General features: G+C 36.1%; 2 protein-coding genes across 4 annotated transcripts in view; one reads left to right on the top strand and one right to left on the bottom strand.

Moving 5' to 3' along the window:
• The window catches only part of LOC136837386 (uncharacterized), a 618,148-nt gene extending 612,006 nt beyond the window's left edge, over positions 1–6,142 (top strand). Inside the window, exon 4 of the transcript XR_010852683.1 lies at positions 5,828–6,142. The gene's annotated coding sequence lies outside the window, so the exon portion shown is untranslated. The remainder of the gene's footprint in view (positions 1–5,827) is intronic.
• LOC136837385 (rho GTPase-activating protein conundrum-like) overlaps positions 1–26,013 on the bottom strand; it is a 336,616-nt gene that overhangs the window by 6,499 nt on the left and 304,104 nt on the right. For all 3 annotated transcript variants that reach the window (XM_067102143.1, XM_067102142.1, XM_067102144.1), the window contains 15 exons: positions 23,817–24,005; positions 22,098–22,219; positions 21,803–21,904; positions 21,339–21,628; positions 20,364–20,572; positions 19,728–19,852; positions 16,919–17,095; positions 16,495–16,666; positions 14,216–14,319; positions 13,889–13,953; positions 11,276–11,460; positions 6,385–6,632; positions 5,804–5,947; positions 5,353–5,519; positions 4,482–4,696 (listed from right to left, as the gene is read on the bottom strand). In XM_067102143.1, the coding sequence (XP_066958244.1) occupies positions 4,482–4,696; positions 5,353–5,519; positions 5,804–5,947; positions 6,385–6,632; positions 11,276–11,460; positions 13,889–13,953; positions 14,216–14,319; positions 16,495–16,666; positions 16,919–17,095; positions 19,728–19,852; positions 20,364–20,572; positions 21,339–21,628; positions 21,803–21,904; positions 22,098–22,219; positions 23,817–23,937 (2,446 nt within the window). In that variant the 5' untranslated portion in view covers positions 23,938–24,005. The remainder of the gene's footprint in view (positions 1–4,481; positions 4,697–5,352; positions 5,520–5,803; positions 5,948–6,384; positions 6,633–11,275; positions 11,461–13,888; positions 13,954–14,215; positions 14,320–16,494; positions 16,667–16,918; positions 17,096–19,727; positions 19,853–20,363; positions 20,573–21,338; positions 21,629–21,802; positions 21,905–22,097; positions 22,220–23,816; positions 24,006–26,013) is intronic.

Here is a 26,013-nt window from a genome sequence, read left to right as displayed (position 1 = left end):
CGGAAATAAGACAACTAGGAAGTCGATCTTACCTACAGCCGCAATAATCCTAAAGGGTAAAAGAGGTCGCATTGTGCGAAAGAGAGGGTTGTTGGATACCTGTGCAGAGACATCATTTATAAAGAAATCTGCTCTTGAGGGACTCCACTATAGAAGCAAGGGAGTTGAAAATATATCACTGAGAGGTTACTTAACTTCTACACCAATTAAGGAATATGAAATGGTGAATATCGCTGTACCTCACCGGGGTAGATTAATAAATATGGATTATATAGTGGTAGACGAGCTACCAGAATATACAAAGAAATTCAACGTTGATAACTTAAGGTCGTACAGAACGAAAATCAGCTTGGCTGATAAAGATTTTTATCTACCCATGGAGAAACAATCGCCTATAGGATTGTTAATAGGGATTGGCGATGTGTACAACATTTTACATCCAGGGTTTAGGAAATTTGAAAATTTAGCATTGATACCAACCATATTTGGTTACCTGATAACCGGAACATGTAGTTCTCCTCCCACCAAGGAGACTCATGTTTCCATTTTAAAACTGGCAGTGGAAACTGACAACATAATTACGGCTGAAGGTGCTACTTATTTAAAGGATCCAAGGTCAGATCTTGAAACTTTTTGGAGTTTAGATAATTTAGGTACTGACTGCAGTGAAATAACAAAACAGGATCGGAAAGTATTGGAGACAAACTTATTCTGAAATTGACAAACAGTATGTTGTGGCATTGACTTGGAAAGGCAATAAAAGGAGATTATCTTCCAACTTTGGGTTGGCTTTGAATAGATTGTTGTAATGTGTCAAGTTTCAGAAGGACACTCAGTATCTAGAACACTAACAGAAAATCCTGAAGAATCAGGAGGATAAAAGATTCACAGGGAGAATGGAATATTTTAAAACAGAGGAAGACTCTCATTTCTTGGCACATCATGGTGTTAAAAAGGACAGTACAACAACCCCTATTAGGATAGTATTTGACCGTTCAGTCAGACAGGGGAAAAGTGGGTTAAGCCTGAATGATTGTTTGTGGATGGGACTACATATAACAGCTGACCTACTCAAAGTTCTACTGCAGTTTTAGGGCAAAGATACCTACAGAATTTGTGGAAGCAACAACTGGAGTGGGAAGAACAACTCCCAGACCCAGTGTAGAAATGGTGGGTTGAGTTATCCAAAGACTTGGAAAAATGTCTTGATATTTCCTTTCCTAGGAATACTAGCCTGGGAAAGGGGGACTCCTTACACATATTCTGCGATGCCAGTGAGTTAGCATATGGTTGTGTAGCCTTTAGAGTTAAGAACAAAAACTCTTATTTAATGGTGGCAAAGGCAAGAGTAGCACCCATTAAAGAATTAACTGTTCCAAAACTTGAGTTGATGGCATTGTTGCTAGCAGCAAGAATGGACAAATTTATTAAAGAATCCTTTGAGAAGGATGAGTTTGTAGAACTGTTTGTTTGGTTGGACAGTAAAGTTGCCCTAAGTTCGCTAGTATCAAAAAGTGTTCTCCCTGTATTTGTGAAAAATAGAGTACAGTAAATAAACTCTCTAACTCCAGAGGCGGTCTTGTCCTATGTGCCTACAGATGACAATCCCACTGACTGGTTGACACATGGGAAATGATCATGGATAGTTCTTTCTGGTTGGAGGGACCCCCTTGGTTAAAAAGTTCCTCTTGGCCAATAGATAGGTCATGGCTTGGTGGATCACTTGTGCAGGGTAGGGAGGAGAACATTTTGGTCAATACTGTAGGGGACAACCTGAATGGTAATACTGACTTGCTGCACTGGGAGAGATTCAGCAAGGTTAAAAAGGTCTGTAGGACCACAGCGTGGATCCTACGATTTTTTAATAATTGTAGGAGTTCAACCAATATGAAGAGGCATGGTGAACTGGCCTTAGAAGAACTCCAAGAGGCAAAGAATAAGACTATTGCCATCATACAAAGGGAATTTTTCCAAGGGAATACGAGAGTTTGATGAAGGGGGTAAGAAAACCAAAACTAGCTCTCGTACACCAGTTGAATCTTTACCTGGACAATGGGGTAATAAGGTGTAAGGGTAGACTAGAACACGCACAGTTACCTGAAGCTGCTAAGTTTCCTATACCATTGCCGAAGAGTTACTATGTTACTCAGGTAATTATTAAAGAACATCATGATGCTAATGCTCATATGGTTGTAAATACAACTGTGGCGAGTGTCAGACAGGAGTTCTGGATCCCACAGATAAGGTAACTAACTAAGAGCATATTACACCACTGTGTTATTTGAAAATGCAGATACCCCTGAATCAGAAGATTGTATAGGTTCAACTCTTCGCACTCCCACGGTAGAGCTAGAGTGAGGACCTAACTCACTGGTTGAGCATGCTTAGTCCAGAGTCCTCAAGCACACAGAGCGAACAGATTGCACTTGCTCTTCCCCAGAAAACTCCTTAGAGGTACAAGGAGTCATCATGTGCACTAGGCCTGCAGACCAAGCATACCCTGGGTAAGTGAGCCATTGAGAGGATGAGGAGGGAGCAATCCTCTCGTCTGAGTAAGGAAGAGTAAAGTGTGTGAGAAGTCCACTTGGGCTTCTGATGAAAGACTTAAACTTCCTTTTCTTTTTCTCTGGCCTACATAGCAGATGAGAGTCCAGTGGTGAGGAGGAGGAGGAGGACAAGTATGAAGATGACAGTAAAAAGGAAAAGGAGAAACAATGACTTATGTTTCCTCCCTCTCTTCTCACAAGCCAAACTTACCTTCTATACTGGTGGGTTGGTATAGGTTAGAAACAGAGATGATGACGAATCTAGTGGAAAACCAGGCACCAGAAGGATCCCCTTACTTTACAGCAGACACAGACATGAGAACTGCAGGCACAGTACTTGGTTTAATCTGTCTCTTTCAAGTGGTCAATAGACAACAACTTTTTGCTCTAGGAACACCATCATCATCAATATCAGAGAACAAAGAGACTGATGAAGTAACACTAACCCCAGAGTACCTTTATCTCCTGAGGAAAGGGCATGAACAAGCCTTTCTGGGGCAGGAAAGCAATCCTTCCTAAGTGAGAAAACTAGCATATGAAGTGGTAAAGAAATGGAAGCTGGCAGCAAGAAAGATCTAGAAAAATCATGTGTCCTCAGTTCACTATAGTCCCCATCAGCCCTGGAGAACTCCTTTTGTCCTTCTTCCTTTGTTTCCCAAACTTTTCCCCACTGAGGAGAACACCAGTCAGTCAGCACATTCCTCAAAATGGGAATAACACACTCTTCCAATACAAAAAGAATAATGCTTATGTGAGTCTACTGAGGTGAGAAACATGTAGAGACCATATGGGTGTCCCCATTTCTCCACACTTTTGCTGCTTGTGTTTCATTTCAATTGAGAAAACGAGGCAACAAGGGCACTATAGATGACAATAAAACAGAAAATACAGAATTCCAAAGGTGAAAATAAGAGGGCTACTCGTCCAATTCCAACAGTTGCACTTGGAAAAGAAGAGTGATGTGTCCAACCTCAATGCCAGCCAAATGAAAAGTAACCAGATACCACGGATGGAGTGGGAATATTTCCAACTCGCTCCCCATCACCATGGCATACCTTTGTTGCCAAGCTCAATCGCCAGTTCATGCATGCATGTGGAAGGCCCTCCACACAGGAACAGTGGCTTCTAACACCTTCAGGTTGGCAGACTTGACAGGGCAAGGACTATTTGAGGGAAATCTTTCCTATCTTCTTACCACTGTTTAATTAAGTTTTAATTCTAAATTCTCTCAAACTGAGAGATAATCAAAAGGAAACTCTATGAACACTACAAATTTGATGTAAGTTCAATGTCATCTCCCTTTCAAAGAATATTCATCAAAACCTTAATGCCAAGGTGCATGTTAAAGAGGTATTTATCATCCAATAATAAAAATATTGCTACTATATCCCAATACAACTGATACTGATGTAAACTGTATGGCTCTACCAATCAGGAGAATATGCTAAACACTCAACTGGGCTATGATGTAATGCCCCATCATTCAATAAAAAAAATCAAACTGGTAGTTAATTGTGAGGCAGTAAAGCAAAATACACAAGTACTGTAAAATAATAAGTTTGTTCAAGTATGAACACAAACTGGTGATTGTTTCTTTGTTTCATTCTCATTCTATTGCTTTTACTTGGCACAAAGTTTTGATTTTCATTCTCATTCTATTGCTTTTAAATAGCGCAAAGTTGTGAAGACTGACTGTAACATTGAGCATCACAAGGCATGAAAACTTGCAAAGTTTTCTGTATAAATATCTATGAAATAAACAAACTTTTTCAAAATTAAGTAACAGTGTTTGGAGACTCCTCCTATTTTTTGTCAAGAAAACTTTTCTATTCCATACTTTTAAATTCCTGTTAAGAGAATGGGGGAAATAGTATATGTACAGAACAATGCTAAATATTATCTCATGGTACAATAGGCTTTAATTAAAACACTTACCTATATTTCCTCCTCTTTCATGAAGTGCATGTTGTTTCAAAGCATTTTTCAGAGACCCACTCAAAAGGCATGCCAAATACTGAGGCATTGAAGCCAGTTGAGAAGAATTAGGAGGATTACTACTGCTTCCAACAGTTCCTCTTTTGTACTGTTGCTCTCTCCGACCTTCTACTCTTCGTGGATTTTCAGGCAAGAGTGTCAACTCCTCAATGAATCTGGGAACATAAGTGGTAATTGTGAAATAGTCATAGTATGACAACACTGTAATGTTTCTATCAGTTACATAACAATGTTTCTTATTAGTGGAAACTTTCATAAAAATGTTATTAGCTATACCATTTTGTAGGATAATCAAACTAAGACAAGTCTTTGCTGGTTTGAAGAGGTGTTTCATACTAAACAACCTGAATATAAAGTTCTGCAAAATTTTTTTCATTCTGAAACTATTGTTTGAGCAAAACAGATACCAGTGTAACACACTGAACCATTAAAGAATGGTTTGCATGTACTTTGTCTCTTTCCTGGAATGATGAGTACCTTTCCATATACAGTATCCTAATATCACTGAGAACTTGTTCTGGTTGCTCACTGCGTGTGTGTGTGTGTGTGTATGGTAATTTTAATATTATCGCTGCTGTTGCAACAACACTTTATGATAATTAATCAATGCGTTGGTTGCAGTTTCAGTTATTAAATGCATAAAAATTTATTTTTTACAGTGTGACTTTGAATTAATTGACTCTGAATTTGTCAGTAAAATGTAAAGATCAGAATTGGTAAAATAAGTATAGACTGACAAATCTTCAATATAATTTTTCAGTAAAATCAGTGCTGTCAAGTTGAACAAGTTCTTAATTAACGTTGTAGTTACCTGGTAAGAAGATCCCTTGCAGTCATTAGAGGATCCAGTTTAACTGGGCACTGGATTTTGTTGAACTGAGGTGCAGAAACCCTTAATACACCATCTTGGTAATCTACTTCATTTTCTATTGGCCGTTGTATCGTTTCTTTGCTCTTACGTGTCAATAATCTTCTCATCTGCGTAGTAGACAAAATTTTTTTATATATGATGCAGTTTATGTTTTTAGGTAATACTATATAGTATTTGCTCATAATTAGATATTTGTGATGTAAAAAAAACTGAAAATAATTAAAAGTATTTGTAAACCCTCTGCAATGTTCAAACAGCTCAGTGTAGATATTAAATTCAGTAAAGAAGCTTGTCAATAATATTTGCAGGCAACTTATAGTTTAATTAAGAAATTTAAACAGGCATGTCTGCAAGAGATTGATCTGTGTGTTCTGTAAACAGTATTACTTACAGGTGTATAATTTTGATGTTTCAGAGCCTCTGCTTGATAGAGACGGCGGATCTGAGATATCAAACGATGGGGAACAGTCCACAATATGTCACGATATTTTATTAGTGCCTGTGTCAGCTTGGTTGTGACATTGGCATAAGTCATCTAGAGGAAGACATTCAATACAAAGTTAGATATGCATTCATAATCTTACTTGCTTTAAATATTTAAGGCTGGTTTTCATTTCACTGTAACAGAGATCACTGTATAAAAATTCATACAGAAAAATCAAATGTATATATTACTATAATAAAAATGTAATTTTTATAGATTTTCATATTAAAGGTCACAGAAATCAAATTTAGAACTTTCCTTGCCTTTCCCTTACAAAGAATTACTTGAAGTGTTTAGTTTTGTGATAAGTCAGGTAATGTAAATGTTTTGAAATTAAATCATTCAGATATTCTATAGAACACCATTCTTTTTCAAGAACAGTTTGACCATTAGAAGCCAAAGCAAAATTTACCTTTGAAAATTCAAATAGTTTTGAATATGAATTGTAGAAATACTTTTGAATAAAGGAGAATTAAAAACCATTTTACCTCATGATTCAGCTGTTGTTCCTTATCTTCAGATCTAAGTTGAAGCTTAGAGCGAGGATTACTAGGTAGGAAAAGATTGGGAGCCATGATCATTGCCACATTATAAAGCGTCATTTTGTTTTCTTCTTCATATGATACAATCCGAGCACATAACTCTAAGACAGCATGAAGAGTATCTCGGTTTGGAATAGGAAGAAGAAGAATGAGCATTGTCAGGGCCAAAACTCTTTCACCTATGTTATCAATTCCTGTAAATATGAGAAAATTGTGATAAATTTCAACTTCTTTAAAAAAAATAAACTTACAAAATACACTAGGTATTAAAGCAGAACTCAGAGCTTTACAGTAAGTTTTTGGGAAAGAAATATCAAGTTTTTTGAAGAAAATTTTTGGGAAAGAAATATCAAGTTTTTTGAAGAAAAGAGTAAGATAACTGTTTTGATAGCAGCAGTTTGGACATGTAAAATTGATATTGTAATTCATAATTTTTCAGCCTCAGTTCCAGGTTTATCAATACTGTAGTTACGTTACTTTTCCATAACAACTGCAAATATTTTAATTCTTCACTTCTTCATTTAGCTGGTTTTATTGCTGTCCTAGCAATAACTGTTTGTAGTTTTTATATATTATAAAAGGTCAAAAACTAGGAAAACTAAAGGTACTGTAATGTGTTACAATATTCTCAAAAGAAGTTTTTTCTATAGAAACCCTTTACTCATAGTTAAGCTCAAATTTGTTTTCAGGAAATTTCCTAAAAACTTTGTTTCCATTCAATTATGTACTGGTGGCCAGCACTGCACATGACCTCACAGATCCACAGGTGCCAGCACAAAGGAGCCTCATGTTTTGTGTACTGTAATCAGATCAGCAGCTGTGAGGACGGATGCAAGATATTTAGGGCAAAAGCCCAGGCACTGGGACCAAGAAGGCCATTCAGCGCCGTAATGAAGAGAAAATAAATTTTTTAAGGTAAACGAATTTATGAATTAATGAAGGAAATGATCAATAAATAAAATGAGGTTGTGACCAATAAATAAAGATATGAAGTTCAATGAATAATATGATATACTGTATAAATAATAAAAAATTTAATGTCATTAAAATTTTGTGATGTAATAAATATATTGGGAAGAAAATTAAATATCGCTAAAAATTTTTATACACTTTAAAAAAGAGATGATAGCAGAAATATCTGCTTCATCTCCCAAAATATCAGAGAGGGATTTACCCTGGAAATATCTTTCTCTTTGGTTAAAATATCTGGGCCAGACCACCAGAATGTGCTCCACTGTTAGTGTCTCGTCACAGTAAGCACACACTGGAGGGCTGCTTCCTTCTAAAATAAACTGATGGGTTAAACGAGTGTGCCCAAGCAGCTGTGAGGGATCAGTGCAGTTGATGTGTAACTACTGGGTCATAATTTGCACAAGGCTTCTATATGCAGGTTTTAATAGTTTTATCCTCACTTCACAAATTAACTCATTTCATAATCCTGAGCTTAGCTCACAAATAGGAGTTTGACATTCAGAGTGAACTCACTTTAATAGACACTTTGGGATCTAGCTTGTCTGCTAGGTGTCAAAATCCATTAATTGGCAAAGGCCTACCCGGGTGTCCTAGGAATTTATCCTTCAGAGCACCAGACTTAATATTACCTACCATTTGCATTCACTTCAAGATATCATCTGGTATTCAACATTACTTAGATCATAGCCTAAAAGATAATGCCTCAAATCACTCAACCTTGGCCTTTCAAACACCAACTCACATTCCCATCCTAACCTAAACCAAATTTGAGAACTTTACCCATTATTTGAGCAATAAAGGAATGGTAAGCTAGAAGTTAACTTTTCACTTTGAGTCCACACTACTTAATGATCTGAGGAAGAGGAAGCTAAAATCATCTGTCAATACTGGCAGGATGGAGGTAGCAATGCAGACTCCACTGGAAAATTTTGCACTTCGGAGTTTTAGCTGCAAAACCATCAAATGTGAAGACTACATATCCAGGATTCTGTGGAATCAGTGAAGATGAGAGTGGCATACGCATTTTTTCCCATGGATGTCTCCTTTGATGACTTACTATCAGAGATTATATGTTGATAAACCAGTTTTAGCTTTGCCAAGGAACTGCAACTAGTCATTGGTAAAAACCATTAGGGGTCTGAATTTATCCAATACCAACCAGACTTTGTTGAAAGGTAGAAAGGCTTAGTCTTCCAGTACTCCAATACGGGCAAGAAAAAGGCTATTTTCCAGTCTGCATTCAAGAAAGTGGAGATGTAGGTAGAAGTAGGCTGTGATTTTGTCAAGAAAACCAAAAAAAAAATGTTCCACAGCCTCCAAGTACTTAGAGAGATATGAATGTAGTTGACATTTTAAGAAACAGCCTTGTTTCTTCTGTTGAGACTGACTTACTATGCTGCATCCTCCTGAAACAGATCCTAGGAGGGTTCCAGTGTTTTATTCTTTGTCCTGATGAAATTGTTGACTGCTAGGTGGCAAGGCACCCAACTCGTGTTTGTTCACGCTCCCACCAGAAGCTACTGCAATTAAACCATTGTCATAATCTTCCTGCTTGTAGGTGAGGGAAGTTCATTGTCAGATGAAATTCGATAGACTGATTGTACCTGTTTGGCCAAGTCTTAGTCTCCTGAGAATCAATCCAAGTTGATTTAATGAGCCAACTCTTCCATGGAGATGAAATGACTTATTAGAGATTGCATCATCTTGGAAGAGAGTGTATCTGTAGAAACTTCTGTATTAGAGAAAAGTCTGGCTTATACCCTCTGGACAACAGTGTGATTCAATGTTTCCATCCTTATGCCATTAACAGCCCTTGTAATCTGATTAGACTGATCTCTCACTAGCCTGGAGACAATCACTGGCAGTTGGAAAGCCCATGACAGTACTGATGAAATTTGTTGAAAATGATGACATCATAAGCTGGTTGACCAAGAACGAGAAACTTTATCCATTCTTGTGCCCAGAATGCTACAGGTTTGAAAGTGGGCAAAAGCTGTGGGATACTGAACAGACCAAAATAGAGTATTCCAAGTTGGGAAACTTTGCCTATCCAGATAAGCACAGAAATATCTGGAAGAGTATGTAGTGTATGTCTGAATCCTGGTTGTAAACTGTGAAGAAATGTTCTCGTCTCCTGTCTCCACAATTTCCTGAAGAATTGTCATTAGTTTGTTGTTTTTCTGGTCCAAAAGAATGATTATTGTCTCCTGGAGGTGTTGGTAAGAGCTGGAAAATATTCTGTATAGGGTATCCAAGGTTTCTGCTGATTTCTGGAGCAGGGAATGAATTCTGGTAAATAGTACTGGTCCATAATACAGGCTGGTTTGAAATCTAGAGGTTTGAGGAGACAATACTAAAGCATCTTCAGTGCTGCTTATCTTTCAAATTCTAATGTTAGTCTTCCTGTAAAGTCATATGACAAAACAGGATTGAGATTCATAGGGAAGCTGCCAAAATCTTGGCCTAGAAGAGAAATAGGCTTGTTAACAATAAGATTGCTAGTCATGCGCAAGCCATCTCCTGCCGTTTGCTAAATCAGAGGAAAAGGGTTAAGATGTGCAACATCTTGTCTCAAACCCTAGTATTCAAGGGTGTCATGCTCAAGTGAACAAGCAGCAACAGGAAATTTTTCAGTATCAAGAATGGAGGCATAAGCTTTATTGGAATCTTCACTGCCTTGCATTCCTGCTATCAGTAAACTTTCATGTGGTAGTGTTGGCCAACAAAGGTGAAAGTGACACGAGGTTTGTTTTGCTTGCCATTTGGCTTAAGCTACGCCTCCTGGTCTAAAATGCCATCATGATTAAAGGTCTCTATGAGATGGCACTACCTAGGTCCTTTCATATCTCAGTCATAACAAATTGATCATAATTTTTTTGTCTGCAAATTGTTCATGTCAGGGCTGTTTGTCCGAAGAAACCCAGGCTTCTCCAACTCAAGGCAAGGAGAGCATGCCTTTTGATCTACCTAAATGAATCAAACCTTTTCCGGGTGCTGTGAGGGGACAAACTTCATCCAAGGAGGAGGAAGGTGGAGGATGACTGTCAAGGCTTTGGCCTGAAGAAGGGTGATGTGCTTAAAACAAAGTTCCTTTTGTTTGATATGGAATTTGTCTCATACAAAGTAGAAGAGAGCATGAAGCTACTATGTCCTTCAAAACAATCATGTAAAGAAAATTGGGCAGTTCTTCAAATCTGGTTCAACACTGAACTTCCAGATATAGCTGCATTTTAGGCAGAAGAGTCAGCTCTGCACATAAAATGCAAGATTAGGAAATGCCATCTTGCCCCAACAGCGACTGCACCACTGGAACAATTTTCTGTTAAAACTCTAACACAGATAAATATTATGGTAAATGGCCCTCTAGGCAAACCAACTTAGCGCGTTACAGCATCTTTGAAATAAGTGTAACAAGGATACATAAATGCAAAGTATACAAAACATACTAATTATACAATATCTCATAACAAGAAACTGGTTCTTCTAAATATTGTAATCATTTAGTGATAGCAATTAAATAAAAGAACTGAAGGAATGATGGGATTGCTGGATATAATGAAATAGCAATAGTCCAAAGGCAAGAAGATTAATGTCTTTTTGCCTGCCTAGAACCTGATAACCTTTAAGATGAATGCACAATACTGTCAAAAAAATTTTCTATTTGAATCAAGAATGAGGTGTTGAGGAAAATTGATAATAATCAATGTCAGCTAATTTATAAATAACAGGTTGTTGAACAAATTTTTCCAAGATATTAGTTTATTCCTAACAGTCAACAGCAATATACCATTTGAAGAGAAAACTCTATGCACACTTTAGGCCCTAAATTGAAAACAGAATACATTTAACAATAGACAATACTTACTATGAGTTTTGTAAAATGCAGGCATATAAGTATGAGTGAGTAAAGGTTGAGGAAGCTCTCGAAGGAAGCTTTTGACTAGGGTAGCAACATCATTTGGTGCTGCACTCCTCAATGCTGACTCAGCCAAAGGAGGGGATGTGTAGAAATGAGAATCGAGGGTACGCCTCAGCTGCTCTGTTTGGGATCTAAAGACGAGATTGAATGTCTTATAAATATTGTAGACATATACACATTGTAAAAGCATTAAGCCTACAGTTCAGATTTTCTACAGATTTACCATTACCACTAAGATTTAACCCAATGCCAATACAATACCTGTACAGTACTGAGTTTTTATGTATGGAACTTCAGTATTAAGTTTAGTTTTCCGTATTTTAAATAACAAAACAAGAGCTCGTAAATTTTCAACAGTTTTAAAATAAACAGGAAGTATTGCAAATAGAAAAAAGGAAAATTGCCATAGTTTTACTTCCCATCAATCACTCAATCAAGCCCTAGATATAGGTTAAGTTAGGATCTGCAAGGTCAGTTTTAGTATTTTGTATTATAATGGTGAATTTGTAATTTTAATGATTTATGTAGGTATTCAAAATATTTTGAACAATATGAAGTTTTGACACATTATTTTGAGAAACCCTCCAAAGAGTGTGTTACAAATGTTAATCGCAAAGATTTTATGGAGAGCTATCTCAACTTTTGTTGGGCATAGATGGTACACAAAATTCTGAAGTTGTTACGACTGCATTTCATTATTATCCACAGTACTGGACGCCATTATAGCAAAATAAATCATATGCATTTTACAGTTCTAAATTACTTTTCTCTCTTGGTCAAAAAATCTTTTTCCTTCTCATCATAAACATCTAAAGTCCTGGAATGATCTAAGGATCCTTTTCCACATAAAACCAGATTTGCTGCTTTCTTGATTCTATGCAATGTTATAGCATAAACTAGGCAATAGATGTAAAATTTTTAGTGTATAAAAAATTATTGTATAGTTGCATTAACTGTTGACTGCTGAAAATTGACACCAACATTACAACAGGATTGCAAAACTCTTTTTACTTTGGTTATAATACAGCACTAATGCATTATTTTTTTAATATCCTTTCATTCAATCTATTTTTTGTTCATCCAGAAAGAAATTTTGTAATACTGTTTTATCATGCCATGCAAGTCATATTGGAAGCTCAAGTTTTATGTTATTGTTGTAGCAGAAATCACTATATTAAAATTTGTTTGTGAACATTTATGAAATAAAAATGTTACACTATATGATATGAAGGCAGTGCATTTCTTATAGTATTTATCAGATATAATTTTCATATATGCCCATTAAACGCTTTTTCCAAACATTGACTTTTTATTTATTTAGTCCTAGCAAAGTATAATTGCATCCAAAAGAAAGAAATGACGAATCATGGAATTAGGCTACAAAGCCTAGCACTGGGACACTTTCAAACATTCAGTGCTTAAGGCAGTGAAAAGAGAGGTTGAAGTGGCTGGACAGCAAGATAGAGATGCAGAAAATATATGTGATGACAAACAAGGATCTAAAGGTAAAACAGGGAGAAAACCCCACAGTTGCCCAAAGTACAATTCAGGTTGTTCAGCAAGATGGAAAAATACTGTAGAAGGATAAAAAGTGGGTGGAGCTAGAGGCCTAAGGAATAATGTAAATACCTCAGTAATGCTTACAGTGCACCATATGAGGTGCTAATGAGAGGAGGACGGATTTAATGTCAGTCATTTAATCTTTAATGGCTATAGTGTTTGATTTTTTTTTCTTTCGAAAGTTGAGATATTTTACTCAGTTGTCTGATTATGCAACTCTATCATCAAGTATACATACAGTTATTTGTAGTTCTATTAGTGTTATTTTTATTACATATTTATTTACAATACACACATTCATCTGCCACTGAACATTTCACTCTTGTCATCCTCTGAAAAACCTTGGATGTTATGTCTATTCTGTGTTATTTAACAAAGGTATATTTTCATAAATATAATGAATTACATTACTATAAGTTTTGTCCTATTGACAAGAATATGAAGTCATTTATACAGTAAAATCTGAAAGTTTATACGACTTGTTAAAAGAGTAAATATGCTAGATTCCACATTTCATATTTTTCTTCAATTTCACTGTAACAAATGTACTTTATATATATATATATATATATATATATATATATATATATATATATATATATATATATATATATATATATATATAATTATATAAATAATGTTTCATCATATGCTACAAGACATCAAAAGAATTTTTAAATCAAGACTATTCGAAATTTAACAAGCCTGAGAACCCGATGACACTCAAAGCAACTAAAATAAAATAAATGTACAATACTATACAATACATAATCAACAACAAAATTCTTAAAACTAAGGGATTGGTACAGGCTACCTTATAGTAGTATTACATGTTCTTTTAAACTTACAGTTTACATTATCTCAAGCCATAAAGAGACTGGGATAACATCAGTTAGAGCAAAAGTCTCATTATAGACATGTTTATATCAGGTGATTTACATTGCACAATAGGGTTTAAGAATACTTTTTTTTAAACAAGTGACTTGCATATGAACTAACCTGTGACCCGGAACTCGCATAATTCCTTCTTGTTGCATCCCTTGGCGCTCAAGTTGCATACCCAACTGCAAATAAAAGACATTTTTAGCACTCGTCAATGGTCGTCTGTTAATAAAACAATAATGAGTTTACAACGGAAGTATTTATCAATTTAAATTTAAAATATACCAGCAGCCGTAAAAATCAAAGTCCCTTGCTGTGCAATAGAAATGTACACTGTCATGTCAGTTTTAATACATTAAAAATGGTTAAATTTTTTTGAATTCGTATATCACAAGTACTTGGGGTGTAAAATATAAAAGTGACGTCGCGTCAAGAAACCCTTACCTTATAGAACACCACAGGAACACTTGTTTCTAGAGGAGAATCACTTAAATATGTTCTGTCTCGATCTAACAAACTTTCCAGCGGAACACCGAAGACACTGGTATCTATAAATAGTGAATGAAGAATTAAGAATTGGTATTTGGTGTTGTACTGTGAGGTACTGTATTTTTTTTTTTTTTTCAGATATGGTAAGTGGCATCTCAACTTAACTAACAGTTCGAGGGTCTGACGTCCCGGGAATCAACGAAATCTGTAACAATTATTCAAAGACCCGGTAGCATAGGCTACACGGCACCCGAGAACCGTGATGGTATGAATGTCTGTCTCCATTTTTCTTCTACCTTGTCATGCAGCATTATTTCATTCCAAATTTTGATTAGGGTCGTCGTGAAAAAATTGGATCCATTTTTTCTCGACAATCCTTCACAACGTTCAGGATAAGTGAGGGGGAGTAATAAGCAGGCGCCTGAGTTCGTGGTTCATATGTCTGATTATTATTTGTGTCCGGCGAATTGCCTGTGTTGTGTGTGTCAGGAATGACGGAGAAGCTCCTTTTTATACAATTCGAGTACCTCCTTTAGTAAAATAACCTATGTGTAAATTCTGAAAGGGAACCGAGGTGACTATACGAAGCATGCACTGCAGAGAAGCGATGTGCGTCTTTCACGAGGGTATCGCTCTCAGGCGAGGTACGCACCTTCCCGTCGTCACCTCCTCTGCCAAATTGTTCGTTTTAAAGTCAAGAGCCGGTTCCTTTAGTATGCTAAATGAATCTCTTCACATTTTTGGTATCCGGGGCCTGATTTAGATAATATTCATTTAAAGTGTAGCCTGATTGTACGGAAATAAGTTTTGTGCAAAATTGTAGCTTTTAGAGGCATGTTTTTTGGAGTTTCGGGGGTTTTGTATAGCTTTCAGAATTCTCTTGTATCCGACCGCGTGGTCCTTGTGTGTTAATGTATGTTAAATTTAATTGGTCTATTTTTTAAAATAAAATTGTAAAACCCTGCTTGATCCTGCTGGACCTTCGCTTCCATGTTTACTGGTAGAGCCCTTCAGGCCTGATCATCCCAGTTCCGTGCCATCAGGGACTTAGAACCTTCCCAGTCGTGTGGGAAAATCCGTGACAAGGGTATTGTTAGCTCTTAAATTCAGTACTGGATGTAACAATACAACAGTAATAAAAAAATTACAAAAAAGTTTATATAACCTGCACTTACTACTGTGAGTGTGTATGAATATTATTAGTCTGGTGATTTTAAACCGAGCAAGTGGCTACCGTTTTGCACTGATTTTGGTATAACCTCGTTAGAAATCTGATAAACCTTTCATCCAAATCTTCATGAGCGTGTGTGTCTGTTCAAGGCTATATATTACATCAGTATGGATATTCGGTATGGTATACGAAAGTTTACTAAATCCGTCGACATCCGAAGACATCTGGAGATTAAGTTAACCTTATGCTTCCTGACGCAGCCTATTAATCCATGTCATCCATTGGTCGAAACTTTTGGTAAATACCTGATGCAATATTTCCCAATACACACAATTAAATTTCCCATTTTAGTGAATGTTTTAACTATCAAAACTTAGTCAAATAATGGTTCAAAACCAAGAGAAAACGTGGGAGTAACCAATGACAGAATCGTACGATTGCTACTCGCTCTGTATAAAATCAGCAGACATATGCACATGCGCGCCTCACATGCAGTACATATGGAGTTTCATTTTTTTTTTATAATTACTACATGCCTGCACGCATTGTGGAATTCGTTACAGCTTGCAAAAACCTGGCAATAGCTTGAATACAGATCATTCATGCACGGGAGAAAATGTAGCACAGCAAAACACACCCGCAAAATAGTTCAGCAAAAACATACCCACTATGCAACAAATTGCACGAGACATAAAAGAAACCCATTTTGATATGAAGTGCAAGCTCATTATAAGACCGATAAACGCATTCTAAATGTTCCAATGAGTGGGAGAAAAGTATTGAAGTAAGGGAACACGAAGCCACCTTTTAAGGTTAGACAGGCAAATATTAGTCACGTTCATTTCAGCATGTACGGTGTCTATCGCGCTTACCAGATTATTCCGTTAAGTGCCAAATAAGATTATTTTTCCTTACTGGTTCACACCCGATGAGTAATGAAGTCTGATAGGATGAAGTCATTGAGTTGAGATGCCAGTGTATTTGTTTTTTCAAGTTCTTTTAAAGCTTCAATAACTATGATTATGTAAAATACCAGCAGACAGTGAAAAACACTAAAACTTACCCTCTTTATTGGGCTTTCTCTTTTTCAATTTTCTCCATCTGTGGTGGATATGGTGCTCTGTAAAAAGTATATCGAGTTCTAGCAATGCTAGTGAGACAAGCTTGCTAAGATCAGACTCGTCAAGCCAATCCATGCGAGTCTGTCCACAACGGCTTGTTTCCAACAATAGTTCCTGAAATAAGTAAATTAACGCATCAGTTATCATTTCATTTATACAAACTTCAACATGGTCACTATTATATTTTATACTACTTCTGTAAATTTCTATAATAATTTTTATGATATAGTTTTGCATTCATTCAACATCAGAATGATGTTAATTTTATTATCCATACTAGAAACATATTTGACAAAAGTCTTATTACAGCAAAGAATTACCTACATTCCAGTAAGTAATGAACAAACAATACCAAATAGCACTTACAGGAAATTCATCATCAGCATTCAGGTATCTGACTTTGAAACCCAGATCTGTAGAACTACCGGTTCTCCTATTTTCAATATTTTCTTGATTTTCTCGTATTTTTCCTCGATCCCGAATATCTCTTGAATGACTGACTGAATGTGTCTTACGGATTTCTACAGAAGGTCTGCGTGATTCCTGCAGAGAAACGGATCAGTTACCTCTTGTGAAAGGCAAAATTGAAAATGGCTTCAAAGACTGCCACCTTCAAATATATTTATGCAGTACAGTATTACCAAATAAAAATAATGTTCATAAACTGCACTGGAAAGTGGACAACCATATACAGTGCATATCGAGCAAAGAAGAATATCCCCCTATCCTAAACGGTGCAAGATCCCTTCAGGAGGGTTAACCTAACTTAAACATTTTCTTCAGTAGCTTCAGTCAACTTGTGTTGACATTCTCATACCAATTTTCTCATTTTTTGTCACTTTCCTGAAGCAGTGGTGCCCTTCTGTTTTCTGTTCCTCAGAGCAAGCTGCTGACCAGCCACTGGCTATGTGATAAAGTGCTGTTGACAAATTTTGTCATCAATAAAATTCATGTTACAGAAGTCGTTTTGGCAGCCTTTAAGCCTTCTTATGATCAGGTGGTTTTGCAGACGTAATTCCCATGTCAGAAAACTCGTATTCCATTGTTTTTTATTGTACTGTGTCTGTAAACATTCTTGAAGATATGAGCTTTGTACCATAACTTGCTGTCATGCTCACCGCAACTACGAATTATGGTAAGAAAATCCTTTCGTGTTAAATTTGTACTTCTTTTTTTCTTTCTGGCTACAGTCTCTCATGCCATTTTACTCTTTTTTGTGATTAGAGGCTGTTCTTTTTACAGTAAAGTTTTTCTTTATGCAGTACATTTTGATAGCGTTACTATTCACACTGCTCAAGGCCCCCGCCTTTTTTTTTTTTTTTACCCAAGAGAACCAGTTTTCAAAATTGGGATTTTGAGTTCAAAAAAATATATTTTTGAGGCAAACTTTATGAGCCGTTTCATTTGCAGGTTGTCTCCTCATTGCTTATTATTTTGTGTAAATTCAGTGATATTCTCATCCCTTCTGAGGGTTTCCTATATGGAGGAATACTACAGTACATCAGATACATTTGTTTCCTATGAGCTAAAAGGCTGTTCGTATAACAGTCCAGAAGTGATGAAGTTTTACATGATATTATGGGATCTTCTCAAAGAAGAGGCCATGCTGAGTGGTTGGCTCAGTATTCTTACTGTAATAATTTGTTTGAAACTTATGTGGTAGTTTGCGCTTATCCACTGCCGAAATTAATAACCCCTTTTATTTGCACTAACAGGTCCAAAGGTGTATGAACGCATCCAACGTGCAGTCGTAGGAAAACTGAGCGATTAAGTTCTCCTAGGCTGTGCTACCTCTAGCCTGCTCCAAAATCCTAGTCGAAACCAGGCTAGCCAATGAAAACATATTAAATTAAAAACTGAATAAAACGCAAATTAATACACATTATTCATGTGGTCTTTTTATAACATGTGTATATTATACAAAAAAACAGCCAAAACATATGAATTTTTGCGAGTAAAATGCCTCGCACAAGAACCTCAGCCCAGTAGCCTAGCATGTCCGTTACATTATGTATGCATGATCAGGTAACTATCATTAAAAACACAATATCCAAAGGTACTGCATTGTATGTGTGCACTTTATGTATAATGAATGCTGTGTATGCACGTGTAAAAACAAAATTTTAAAAAATACCGGATAATCAGTAATGTTGAACGATAGTGCCCAAAGTATGTGCATGCTACCACATTATAAGTTCGCTAGCTTCCCATGTTACACATATTTTCTATAAGTACAATTTATCCTACATTACTGATTAAAATCAATCACCTTTTCTTCCTCCCCGCCCCCCTCCTCGTCAATATACCAAACAGCACTTAACATTCTAATGAAGAAGAGCAGTGTACACACAATGCTCAGCTAGTCTGCCGGGCTACGCAGAGGTTTTTAACCCAGACCGTTTGATTTTCGTCGGTTCGCACTGAAAAAGGTGCGGTCATCACGGATATATACGAATTCTTTCAGGGTTTCCTAAAAATATTATTTAAAAAATACAGCCCACTATGATCTGAAATTCACGTTAGTACTCTTTTGAAAATATACAGTATATAACACTAGCGGATCCAGAAAAATTTTATGGGGGCACCAATTTTCATATTATACATACATATATACGTGTATGTGCATACACACACACACACACACACACACACACACACACACACATATATATACATATATATATATATATATATATATATATATATATATATATATATATATATATATATATATATATATATATATATATATATATATATATATATATATATATCGTTATCATCAAGATTATTGTTATTATTATTATTATTATTATTATTTTTTCTCAAAGTTTTATTGTTATTTCTCTATTAGATTTTTTCCCAATCTTTATATTTCTCATTTATGTTATTATCTAAACCTTCAATATTATTATTTTGTCATTATTTTTCATGGGAGGGGGCAACGTGCCCAGGTGCCCCCCATCCCCGATCCGCTAGTGGTATATAGTTGTGAATCATCACATTCAAATTTGAACTGCGTATTATCTGCACACTAAAACAACATAGTACTGTACTGTACAATACACAATAGCAACTTAACTACTATCCTTTCAATGAACTACCACACCAACGACAACAGCAATAACCACAAATACTATACTATAAAAATAAAATAATGTACATTGTTACTTACAGTAGAAGATTCTAGATCTTGACTACCATGAGAAGCGTTGGATTCTATGGATGGCCGTTTCTCCTTGCACTTTGCATGTGGGATGTGTACGGATCCAATGTACCGGTAACCCAAGACTTGAATATCTAGAAAAGGTGCCATTGAATTTTTAAGCTCTACAAAAAGTCATTATTTCACATCAGCAGATAAACTGTTCTAAAGAATTTGTATGACTCTCGAAGCCACAATACTTAACTGAAGCAACAATACTTAAACTTTCTTGATGAGCATCAAAACGCTTGGAAAGTGATTGCAATCATATTCAAATTACCATTAAAATGTACACTACATTAAATGATACTTTTCATTCAAATCTAAAAGATAGGTAACTGATTTTCTGTATTTGCTTCCACAGTCTGGCACCCAATCAGTCAGCTTCTTCAAAAAATCAATTGGATTAAAATCCCATAATAAGAAATAAAATAAAAATCTCAAGTTGCTACTTGTCATTTCTCCCTCAATATGGGGATCGTGATTCCACTTAATACCAACACCATTTCTCAAAGACAAAAATCCCTTAAGTACAGTTACAACACATTCTGTGTGAAGAAATAACGGAGGATCATTATCTCGTTCGTTCCTCAGAACAGAACTTACCATGTTCATCTTGCAGTGCTTTTGGATAAAACTCATAAAGGCCTTGTTTTGAATGGAAATTCTTTACATCCCTTGCCAAATCGCGAGCATACGAACGCTGACGACGCAGTTCCTTCCCTGAGCCTGGTACCCCTGAGGCAACTTTCGGGAGCATGTCCACAGAAGGAGCACGATACAAATGTACAGGGTGATCGTCCATCCATTGGCTTCTGCAAAGTTTTTGGTAAAATTTTATTAGCATTTAATGCTGCGAATAAGGAAAAAAAATGACAACCTACAATTATATTGCCTTCAGTGCTCCCGTTAATCTGAAACATGGAGAAACATTGGCACATTACATTTTTGGCAAATATTTAGAGTCAATGAACACTCTTGTGGTGAACTGTAAGCATTACTAAAAGGTGTTTGCAGAGCCCCTTCGACCACTAGCTTCACCCACCGTTTAGCCTTTAACTTTACATTCGTAACCGCTCCCACCTTCCACCTTGCTGTCCAACCTCTCTAACTATTAGTTCTTAGTGCAACTGTGGGGTTTTGTTCCAAAATCACCTTTGGATTCTTGTAATTCATTACAATTATTTTCTGGATCTTGTTCTCCTTTTCACTGAGTGGCTGACATTGCCCCAGTACTCAGCGTAAGCCTATAGATTAATTTCGTGATTCATCCATTCACTCAGAGTGCGGTAGAATCCTTTTTTTTTCAGAGCAATGTGGAATTGTTTTTACCTTAAAAGAAAAGGCTAACGTGCTGTATCTTATACAGTAGAATGCAGCACAGGATATTCGGCTTCCATCTTAAGCTCAATGATTTCTAATGCAATATACTGTTCCCAGGATCACATACGTTAGATTTTCGTATCTATATCATGAAATAAATACTGAATTTTGTTTTACGTCTCCTTTCTCTTCTTTTTAAAGTCAATGTTAAACGATGTGGATTTCATAAAATCCTGTTGTGGTTGTAAATACATGTACCTGTTGTTATTTTCAACTGGCGGCGAATGTCTCCTGACCCCAACAGCTAGGCTTCTGTTATGATGGTGGTGGTTACTGTGATCATTGATGGGTGAAAATGGGCCAGGAGAGGTGATGACAGAGGGCGATGTCACCAAGGAATGGTTCCCTGAATCTAAGGATCCTCGAGATCGACTTAAATATGGATCCACCCACGACTTTGGGTGAGGGTCGGGGGGTGTGCGGGGAGGAGACACCGAATCCAAAGAGTCTGGAGTGGCACTTCGGCTTCTAGTGCCTGTGCTAGAATTCTGAACAGAGAAATATAAGAAATTACTCTACTAGCAATGCAATACTGTGAGTCTAAACAATATTTAATACAGCGCTGTATATTCACTATTCATTCAAATAAACACTGCAACGTGTTTAAAATATGCAATATATAAAAATGATGTATTCAACAATTAAATCCCAGTCTGACTTACATCTGTGGTTGCGAAGAAATTACGAATGTCTGGTTTGTTCCTTTGCTTCTTCCTTCGTATGGTTGCATTAAGGGTTCGAACTCTTCGTTTCAGGGCTTCCTCCTAATTGGACGAAGAAGTTAAAAATATCAAGATATATTTCTCACAAGTATCAGAGAATGCAATCACGACACACGAACGAGCCTAAAAGCTGTATACTAAAATCCTACAGAAAAAAAAAAAAATCATGTTAGCTCTTGTACATGTTCAACATTTGACTGCAAATTAAGGAGTCAAATGCGTCTCTACACCTCACCTGTCTTGGATTGAGTGCACCCATGAACTTGCTATAAGTGATGTTATCTTCAGAGAGTTCGGAGTCTGGTTTAACAGGTATACCAAGTCCTTCCAGGAAATGTTCATCTGATTCGCCATCATCTGCAATGTCCGTGCAAATAACACAAAATCATTAAGTTTGCTTTATTTGTAATGTGATTAAACAACTCACAGTTACTTTTAATTATATCACGATTTACCTGAAAGCCTATGGATTATTTTCCCTGCAATTTTCCCAATTTCTTTTTCAAGTAATCTAAAAGGCAAAGTCCATGCTAAAAGGAACCAAGTGTTTTTTGCAGTGCAAATGTGGTATTTCCCAAAGAATGCAGATGATTAAGTTCTTCAAAGGCAAGCAACTCGCACTCTTTCTTGGAGCTCTATTAAAAGAGCGCTTATGCAAGATGGCTGCACATGAAAGCTTGGAGTGATGGTCACACGGTGTTACCTGCTCTAGTTTGTACTGCTGATGGAACAAGATAGAATAAGAGCAGAAGTTATGGGTCAACAGAAGAAAAATAAGGATAAGTATAAAAAGGGTGGCGCAAACACTGATACCTTTATTCACTCAAGGCTTATCGTATCTTTAATTTTTTTGTGATTCACAAGTTATCACTGGAGCAGTGATACAAAGGGTGAAATATTCAATTTACTATATAACAATCTTGATTTACCCTTGATAATAATCATTTACTGAATAAATTTCTCGCGAAGTAAGAAAAAATCCAGAGATTTAATCTCAATGTCACCATGACACCATCCAGAGTTGCAGCTGAGCCTCATACTGGGAAAACTGTAGGCAGTTTAGTGTGTGAAAGCCCTATTTAGATAATGAACCACCCATGGACTACTTGGCATGGTTGTGCTTTGGGGAATCTCGACCTACCACTTCCAAAGGTAAGGAATGAATTTAATAAAGGTCAGGGGGTAGGGGTTATGGTAGCATAATAGATGAGGTTAGAATTATCATCGCAGGCGAAGTTGGATTAGCTTTGGATGCATTCGTCAGGACGCAGCATCCTTGATGGAGTTAGAATAGGATACAGAATAGTAGTGAAGGTCACGACTGGGCAAAGCACCCTTGTGAAAAAGACCAAATCACCATCGCTGCAGGCAGCACTAATCCATTATTACCCACTGAAAAACAAAAACCCTGATTTCCAATTCAGGTTCTTGTGGGGAGAAGAAAGTGTGGCAGAACTACTGGATGACATAACCAAATGGTTAACGCAGGGGTAACAAAAAGACAAACCAAAAATGACATGTTAACGCAAGAATAATCACAATCACCATTATTATCCGAATATTTGTATCTCTTCACTATATAATAGACGACATGACTTTCTTCCATAAAAAGTGTCTCCTATATCAATTATGTAGTTTCAGAATTTCCACAAACTCATCACAAAATTTTTCCATTTATAATTTTATAAGTAATATTTTGTTGAAATTCCAAATCTTTCCATAAACTTGCTCATATTTGGCCTTGATAGAGCATAGCATAATATCGTCGGCTGAACAGCTTCGAGTATGTGAAAACTTGCCGAGAATGAAGGAATTTGACTGACTGATTAGTTTTTTTTTTTAATGGCGTTACAGAGAATGGGGAACAAAAAAAAATATCATGGCAGACCTACTTGGTATATGTGGCCCCTCAAGGTTTAAATTTCATACTAAAGCTCGTAACTCTACTCCTTACCATCATGGCTACGAGCTTCCTCTTCAGAGTGAGAATTAGAGTGCGACGAAGTCCTTCTCTGGCCTATGGTGCGGACCTCATTCCAGTAGTCCTGCATTTCAACAGATGCGTAGCTCTCCATGGCGACAAGATGGGGCCACGTAGATGTAAAAGCCTTCAGTCTCTTAGCTACAGTTCTCCATCGTAATTCTGATAATAGAAAAGAAAAAACTTTCTGTAAAGGTTTCTGCTGTTGTCAGGTGATTTAAACTAATGAAAAAACTTCAGTGAGGAGAAAATCTTGATAATTGTACGTTAGTTTCCAAGCGTTACATGTCATATATCTATTAGTTGCACACTGAAGGTATATCGATACTTAGATAATAACATCTGTATCTATTTCAGGGAATTTTAGACTGCTATTACCAAACAAGAATTTTGTGGACAGGATTACATCATTTGAATTGGGGCCATTATTTTATAAAATCTATTTCATGATGTTGCCAGTTCAGTCAAGGAAGACTGTCCGTGGCAATGATAAAGTAAATGTTTTAGCAAACACACAGAAGCATCTATCATTTGAACATCAGCAATAAATTCTTGGCAAAGTTCTGAACACTCAAGAGAATTCATGAGGCCCTACTCACAAATAAAAAGAAAACCTTGTTTTTTAACTGTCACACTGATGGGAGAAAAGCACGTTAATTCCAAATGTTACCATTCACAGTTTGCGGCACAAATTCTATCAATTTAACTATGTTTGCACACAAAATGCAGTATGTATATAAAAATACATTGGCTAAAGCAAAGAGATGATGTCAAAATATCCTTAAATGTAAAAATGAATATTCTCTCTCTCCCTCTCTCTCGTTCAATATCCACTCCCCATCCATTCTTATCTTCTATCAAAATGTACCGTAAGTGGCTTTCAGGACTTGATGGCTTTAGTATTTTAAGCCTAAAACGTCATCACACACGCACAAGTAGTGTTAGTCATATCTGTTACAAAGACTGTTACAAAGAAAATTTAAAAATGACAACAAAATTACTTTAAAATACATGGATAATCCATACATTAAGTAAACAATCCATGAACTGTTATACGGCAATGAAAAAGATATTGGTTCAGGTTTGGGGAATTACAGGTGAAAAGAATTCAGTCCACTACCTTTACGGTTTATCTATGGTGCATCACATATTTACGGTTTATGTTGTCAAAAATAATCAAATACCATTCAAATTGATCATGAGGTAGGATATCTAGATGAATTCAAATTTTATTTTCAAAATCAAGCATAAAAACATTAGAGGAAAGACACAAAGACGAGTTTATTAGATTCGTGCAATAGGCCAATAAGCCACAGAAATAACAGGGCAGATCTTTAATAGTCCAATAAGACAAAATGACAATAGCAAAGTATTGCCAATAGTAGAAGTAATAGTAAAAAACTGCAAGATCCACAGGGAAATAAATCGGAAATCGCATTACACTTTACACTTCGCACAAGTGTTATCATTATTGCCTGCATTTTTGGCTCGCGTGCAACGCAGGTGGCCAAAACAGGATAAGATCCCCATCTCGTGACGACAGCAGCAACAATTTTAATTTACATTTCCATTTATAAGAATTTCACGCACAAAGATACTGTCTTTATATACAGTATACACTTTTATTTTTACCATGAGGAAAACACCATGGCATCTCTCTGAATGCTTAGGTACAGAAATCCCGTGATAAAAAGATGTGCAAACTTTCCTGAAAGCCATCAGAATATGTACATCCTTCTACTGCTGTGGGATTCAATACATCATCTTCATCATTATTATTATTATTATATTATTATTATTATTATTATTATTATTATTATTATTATTATTATTATTATTATTATTATTATTATTATTGGAGAAACAAATCCACAGTTATGCATGAGTAACTACGTTTAAAAACAAATCTCTACAGAGAGCTTTTGGGAATCTGCTCGATTCCCCTTTTCAAGGACAGATTCCCGAAAACTCTCTGTAGAGATTTATTTTTAAATATACTTATACCATACATAACTGTGGATTTGTTTCTCATTTTCAAGACTCATGCTACTATGAGCACTGTATTATTATTATTATTATGATTATTATAATTATTATTATTATTATTATTATTATTATTATTATTATCTAAATATAATTGGTAATCATAATGACGTAAGTACTGACAGGA

This window comes from Macrobrachium rosenbergii, chromosome 59 (assembly GCF_040412425.1).
Source record: "Macrobrachium rosenbergii isolate ZJJX-2024 chromosome 59, ASM4041242v1, whole genome shotgun sequence".
Classification (NCBI taxonomy): Eukaryota; Metazoa; Arthropoda; class Malacostraca; order Decapoda; family Palaemonidae; genus Macrobrachium; species Macrobrachium rosenbergii.
Note: the sequence above shows the minus strand (reverse complement) of the source record. Positions and strands in the feature narration are given on the sequence as shown.